The 6,956-nt window shown below is 32.4% G+C and overlaps 1 protein-coding gene across 2 annotated transcripts; it reads left to right on the top strand.

Moving 5' to 3' along the window:
• Window positions 1–396: 396 nt before the first annotated feature.
• LOC115697279 (UDP-arabinose 4-epimerase 1) lies at window positions 397–6,401 on the top strand. Of its 2 annotated transcripts, none has more exons than XM_030624217.2 (11): window positions 397–630; window positions 1,677–1,844; window positions 2,271–2,395; window positions 3,437–3,550; window positions 3,653–3,760; window positions 3,860–3,951; window positions 4,139–4,280; window positions 4,456–4,550; window positions 5,028–5,157; window positions 5,559–5,703; window positions 5,819–6,401. In XM_030624217.2, exons 2-11 carry the CDS (start codon window positions 1,784–1,786, stop codon window positions 6,058–6,060), a joined length of 1,254 nt encoding a protein of 417 aa, XP_030480077.1. In that variant the 5' UTR covers window positions 397–630; window positions 1,677–1,783; the 3' UTR covers window positions 6,061–6,401. The 2 variants fall into 2 exon arrangements, with proteins under 2 accessions (XP_030480077.1, XP_030480078.1); XM_030624218.2 differs by having other exon boundaries at window positions 406–902.
• The last annotated feature ends 555 nt before the right edge of the window (window positions 6,402–6,956 follow it).

The raw sequence follows: 6,956 nt of genomic DNA, 5'->3' as shown, positions 1-6,956 counted from the left end.
GTAATAATATTTTGAGTGAAGAAAAAAGGGTCATATTTCACTCAAAATGATACCAAAATGGTATTTTTCCTGAATGAAAAAAAGTGATATTTGTAAAGGCTGGTCCATGTTAAAGTGGGTCCATCAAAAGAAAAAGGCCGAAAAGACAAAATACGTGGCAGGGTGTAATTTGGTGATAGGACAAAACCAGCAGCCGCGTTGGTCCAACATATAAATAACATTATTTTAATAATTAAATAATTAAATTAGGTAAAAAAAATAATACAAATTTAATTCTTTATTACAACTAATTTAATTTAATTATTTATTAGGAGATAAATTTGCATTAATTTAGAAAATAATAATAATAATAAAAGTAAATAGTGTAGGGAGTTTTTCAGAATTCTGATTTCTCTTTCCGAAGACAAATAGCCAAAAACAGAAACATGAAGAGGAGAAATCTGCGCCTATTAGAGCTCTCATTCTCTTTCTCTTTCACTTTCTCTCTCTTAATTCTCTCTCTTCTCTCTCTCCTTACTTCAAACAACAAAAACCCAACCAGAGCAGACCCAGAGCCAGAGGTAGAGAGAGAAGGGCACAAGGGGAGAAGTGACCTTCTTTCCTTTCTTCCTAGATCACCTCTTTGCTATTGTACGTTTTCTTCTTCTTCTTCTTCTCTCTCTAAATCAGTCAATTTGTTTCTTTCTCTCTCTTACGTTTTTCAATTTTCCTTTTTACTTAAATTATGGTCAACTTTTTTGTATGTATATGTATGTGGGGTGAAAAGGCTTCGTCAGTTCTTCTATTTATAAACTTCCACGCTCTTCCTCTTAAAGTCTCCCTTCTCCAACATTCTTCTGGTTCATTAAGAGAGAAAGATAAAAAAAAAAAAAATTGTTTTTTCGGGGAGTATTTTCATCTGGGTATTGATCCTTTTCATATATTTTTAGGGATTGAAGGATTTTTTTCTGGTTTGAATTTTAAATTTTGCTTATATAGGAAGTTGAATTAATAAATTTGCATGTTATTATTTGGTTTATATCCTATGTGCTTTGGAATTACTATGTCCCGGGCTCTTGATGGAATAATCATCAATATATAAAGATACGATTTTTGAAAGAAAAAAATGATTTTTTTTTTTTTTTTTTTTGTGGAGATAGATTTACTGATGATATCCCTTTTTGGATCTTGAAATTTTGAATTTTGCTTTGTAATAATCATCCTATCTTTCAAATTTTAAATTCCTGGCCAAAATATGTATTGGATTTCATGTTTTCTGTATTCTATTGAACTTTGTTTTCAATTTTGATTAGTGGACCTGAAGGTGTTTTTTGGTCCAATTATTATTTTTTGGTCAGACATGCTCTGACAGCAAACTATGTTTTATTTTTTTAAAAAAATGCTTTCGAATGTTTGAAACATTCACTTTCTCTTATAAATTTCATTATTGTATGAGTTTCTTCATCTGGGTATCTCTGGATCTTAGTTAGTTATGTTGTGCATTCTCCATGGTTTATATGTTTCTGGTCATTTTTTTCAGGTGTTATTTATTTATTTTTCGATGTCTTTAGTTTTCATACTTTTTGATAACTTTCCTCATCTAGTTTGGGACCCAGCTCAACAACTTTTTCGTTTGCCTCTGTTTCGGTCACCTTTAATATCTTTTGCTGAACATTTCTGATTTTTATTCTTTGCAGTTCATTTCTTCAAGAACATATCAAGGCAGAGGCTTTTTCATGATTTCTTGCTGAGGCTTAATATTTGATTCAAATATTTGAAAGCCAGCACAGTACAAATTTCCCAAATGCTAAATTTAGGCAGGACCAGAACTCAACCAAGGTCTGGTAGATCCTTGTCTCTTGGAGGTAAGTCCTTGTTTGCTTTTTTTGTGTAGAATCTAAAATTTGGTGGTTGTAATTAATTTTCATTTAAATCATGGTGGCTATCAAAGCTATACGAAACTAACCCTATGAGGTTTAAAGATTGAACTTTGTAGACTAGTTGTCTGCTTTATATTTTTATACTAGACATCAAGCTCTTGTTTTTTTCTCTGAAATATGAGACAAAAACGGTTTTCAAATAAAGCAAGGATAGAGTTGCAAAACGTGTGGTGGGTAGAGGTGGGAATTCAAAAAAGGGAGGAAAAAAAAAATCAGATATATTGTATTATTTTATACTATTATCTGTTTCTTGGTTACTTTGTTTACTGCAATGGGATTATGTCAGATATTTTACTATGAATTAATGAAGATTTTTCAATCCCTTATTCTTGACCTTGTTCTACTTAATAGGCATGGATTATGCAGATCCAAAGAAGAAGAACAATGTTGTAGGAAAGATTCTTTTGATTGCCACTGTTGCAGCATTATGTTTTGTCATGCTGAAGCAATCCCCATCCTTTAATACCCCTACTGTGGTAAAATCACTATCTTATTTAAATTTTCTTTTTGTTTTTTTGTTACTGTAATAATTTCACTTCCATTTGAATGAAGGACTCGTGAAACACTTTGCCAAAATATCTAATTTATTCTAATTTTAAGACAGGGTGTGCTTTTTAAAAAGCTTGGCCAATTATAGATGAATTCAATGTCTGTGCTCTGTGTAGATCAATAAACTCTGCTATGGTTTCTGGCAAGCAAGGCTGCTACCAGGATAGTATTTTTCTTTAGCTTCAAAGGAAATAGGACAGAAATAAAACTTAAGAGCTTTTTAGTCATTGGTTGTATAGCTGGTTGGTAAATATGAAAGTATACTTCGATTAATGGATAAAATTTAACTGTTTAAGTGAAAAACTGTCAGTAAATATTTTATTAGTTTTGCTTGTTTGTTTTTCTTGGAGTTGTAGGATTTGATTTCTTTAGGTAGCTCTTTCAATTGTTTTTGGGGAAATCTACTCAAATTTCCAAGGCAATGCATTTTGGTTTTCGTAAGTGAAAAGAAAACAAAACGTAGGCAAAGAGGACATTGATTAATCTGTTTGAATTTCTGTGCTTGTTCTGAAGAACATCTTATTTGTAATGAAATCAGGCGTGTATGTGTTACTTTTCTTGTGGATTTACAGTTGCATGTTATATTGTTGGATTTGGAGAAGACTAATGTGTCTATTTATTCATATATATTCCAAAAGATGATCATAAATGGGTCATTTTTTTGGGAGTAGTCAATATCATATATATTATTTTTCCCCTTTTTTGGATCCGAGCCTTTTTTAAATTTTTTCATTGAATCTGAAGAAATCTGCTACGGTGTCTAATGAGGTCAACATGTGCTTGCATTCTACCACACATTTCTCTTACATCGACCTTTGCTTTACTTTAAATGCCACCTTGTTTTTAGTTCTCCAACATAACCATTATGAGTGCTATTTAGTATTTCTTTCTCAATGTGTCATTTTCCAATCTCATATTTTATTTTTCTAAGTGTTACTAACACGTCATTTAAAAATCACTTCCTCCAGTTTTCTCGTCATGAAGAAGGTGTAACTCATGTCCTAGTAACAGGTGGTGCGGGCTTTATTGGCTCACATGCTACATTGAGACTTCTTAAGGATAAATACCGTGTAACTATTGTGGTAATGTCATCTTCTGATCAACTGAGAAATTAAATTTTGAGCCAGTTGGATCACGTTGATGTTTGCTCTTTATATATATTTAACCATTTTATATTCTTACAGGATAATCTTTCACGGGGAAACCTGGGTGCTGTTAAGGTTCTCCAAGACTTATTTCCTGAACCTGGGAGGCTTCAGTTTATTTATGCTGACTTGGGGGATGCGAAAGCTGTATCCTTATAATACTCTTCTCAATAATTTCTTTTTCTTCTTGAAAATTATTTGTTTGGAAATAGCAAGAATGGTTGTTTACTTAATTGATTGCTCCAGGTAAATAAAATATTTTCAGAGAATGCATTTGATGCTGTAATGCATTTTGCTGCCGTAGCTTATGTTGGGGAAAGCACCCTTGATCCCCTCAAGTGAGTGAAAATATGTCATTAAAATTTGCCTTTTGCTGTACTTAGAATCTTTAACTTAGGCTCAAATTTCATTTTTGAGTAGTCTTATTCATAGATTTTATGGATCAAGATACTTTTGGGCATGCATGGTTGTTAAAATCATTTAACCACCGGAGACGTTGTAACATCTTTTAAAATCTCTACACAGATATTATCACAACATTACATCAAATACCTTGATAGTTCTCGAAACAATGGCCGCACATGGTGTAAAGACATTGATATACTCCAGTACATGTGCAACATATGGCGAACCGGAGAAGATGCCAATCACTGAAGAAACTAAGCAGGTGGAAATTGGTTCTTTTGGACAAATGTGTTTTTTTTAGCTTAGTATATTTAGATTTATTATTATTACATTTCTAAATATTTTGCATGGAGTTGATATTGGAATGCTATTAGAGGAATTGTATTTATTCTATTCCGTGAGATGTCTAATTGATGTCAACATTATTTGTCCTTCAGTTTCCAATTAATCCATATGGAAAAGCTAAGAAGATGGCTGAAGATATGATCCTGGATTTCTCTAAAAATTCAGACATGGCAGTCATGATTTTGAGGTTTGTATTATAATACACTTATTCTTACAAAGCATTTTGATACTCTTGATTCCTCTATGTCTTGAGGCATCCACTGCAAGTATATCTTGATGTAGCCAATATTAATTTTTGCTCTAAAATCAAAGGGAGAAGCTATGATTTGACAATTGTCTGTAACAGCATTGTCATTTGACAATTTTTATTAGAAGTATATATATTAACATCTCTGCCTGTGGTTGTCTGCTATTTTGATGAAACATAGCTATCTTTAGTAGTATTCTGCAATGAATCTTCCTTTTTCCTTGGCAAACATCTTTATTAAATTTAAAATATCTCATTATTTCATGTTTACTGAAGTATGTTAGCAATTGTAAATCCAATTGTAATCCAATGCTGTCAGATATTTGAAAATGGAGATCTAGTATTTAAACTTTCATTTATTTTTGTTAATGTTTATCCTGATTTTACCTTTTCTTTTTGTTTCTTTCCTCTGTTTAGATACTTCAATGTGATTGGTTCAGATCCTGAGGGTAGATTAGGAGAGGCTCCCAGACCTGAACTGCGTGAGCATGGACGTATCTCTGGTGCTTGTTTTGATGCAGCTCGTGGTATCATTCCTGGGCTTAAGGTATGCTACTTTGGAAAACATGATTTGTTACAAAGATCAATACAGGAAAGTTAAACTAACAGATGAAAAAAACTTTTCACCCCAATTAAGCTTAAACTGGTAACGAGATGAGGTCTTATCTAATTTAGATTTTCTATTAATATATATTCGACCTTTCTGTGTAAGGCTTGGAGATAAATGTTAATGTTTTATCAAACAGTTTCTAAAATTTTGATAAATAATACAACACAAACTTTCCTTTTGCATAAATCACATCAATGGTAAAGAGGAGATTAAGAAATTAAAAAATATTTGCTTCTTATGATGACTAATAGTATAGGGTATATACCATTTCATGGTTTTATTTGTATTTTTTTTGAGAAAATTAGTATGGTAATGTTAATGTATTGAACACATTGCAGGTGAAAGGGACAGACTATAGCACCCCTGATGGAACTTGTGTGCGTGATTACATTGATGTCACGGACCTGGTTGATGCTCATGTGAAAGCTCTTGAGAAGGCCAAGCCTAGTAAAGTTGGAATCTACAATGTTGGCACAGGAAAAGGTCGGATGAAAGGATTGAATATATGACTGATTTCAAATTGCAATTTCACTTTCTCTTCAAAACAATTTCTTTCGGTAAAATTGTCCTAAGCTTGTGTTTGGATCTCTTTTTTCAGGTAGATCAGTGAAGGAATTTGTGGAAGCATGTAAGAAGGCAACTGGGGTGAATATCAAAGTCGATTTTCTTGACCGCCGCCCTGGTGACTATGCTGAAGTGTACAGCGACCCATCTAAGATTAAAAACGAGCTCAACTGGACAGCAAAACACACTGATCTTCATGAGAGTTTGAAGACAGCATGGAGATGGCAGAAGTCTCATCGCAACGGTTATGGAGTTCCGTTGTTGACTTCTTCTTGAAAATTGTAAGGAGATAATTCATATTAGGTTGATCAACACAGAGATGATGGACTCTAGATTTTCACAAGCTGCTGACTTGAGGCACCATATTCTTTAGTTGGGATAGAAAGGAGAAGAGAGGAGAGGAGAGAGGGGGTTGGAATTAGATTAAAGATTTACATTTTTCCTCATTTTTATATAAAGTTATTTTATTATGTACTAGTTGTAGAGATCAACAGCTGCCCATATGGTCTTAAAAAAAGAAAGAAAAAAAAAAGGAGCCAGCTCATTTGTTACATGTATGTGAACAGACCTAATAGTTCAATAATGATCATCAGCTGCAGCTAGTTATACCTTTTTCATTAATATATCTTATTGTATAATTGGTTCCTTTGTCTTTTTTTTTGGTAGCTTTTCATTGTTTTACTGGAACAAATCTATCATAATAAGGGAATTTTTCAATTTGAATTAGTCACATTCAGAGAAGTTATGCTATTAATCAACACACCCAAAAGTTCTTAAAAAGAAACACGTTTGTCGCTAATGTATTCCCATTAAACTAGATAAAGTGATTTATTCTTCCAAATACTAATAATAATTCAGTAGTAGAGGTCCAGCAAAGTTCCTTAGAATACAATGTTCACAGAAAATGAAAGTATTGATGTTTAATTTTTCAGAAATGATCTTATGTTATTATTGCATTCACCATTGATATGGATTGAGAGAACTATCTTTTGCTGAGTATGCCTATTTTAGAAGTGATTTTTTCGAATTATATTAGTCTTTTTATTAAAAGGTTATATATGTTGTTTTGATCGGCTTTGTAAATCTTCACTGCGATTTATTTATGTCTCGTTCCCTGAAAGTTGTAATATTTTATGTTAAATAATCATTGAGGATTGTTAAAAGTGTTACCA

This window comes from Cannabis sativa, chromosome 7 (genome assembly GCF_029168945.1).
Source record: "Cannabis sativa cultivar Pink pepper isolate KNU-18-1 chromosome 7, ASM2916894v1, whole genome shotgun sequence".
Taxonomy (NCBI): domain Eukaryota; kingdom Viridiplantae; phylum Streptophyta; class Magnoliopsida; order Rosales; family Cannabaceae; genus Cannabis; species Cannabis sativa.
The sequence above is the reverse complement of the archived record's forward strand: the minus strand, read 5'-3'. Positions and strand labels throughout refer to the sequence as shown.

Coding starts and splice junctions, on each gene's coding strand:
- LOC115697279 (XM_030624217.2), top strand. CDS start 1,784: ATGCTAAATTTAGGCAGGACCAGAACTCAACCAAGGTCTGGTAGATCC. Junction 3,551..3,652: donor AATACCGTGTAACTATTGTG/GTAATGTCATCT, acceptor ATATTCTTACAG/GATAATCTTTCACGGGGAAA. Junction 4,551..5,027: donor ATGGCAGTCATGATTTTGAG/GTTTGTATTATA, acceptor TCCTCTGTTTAG/ATACTTCAATGTGATTGGTT.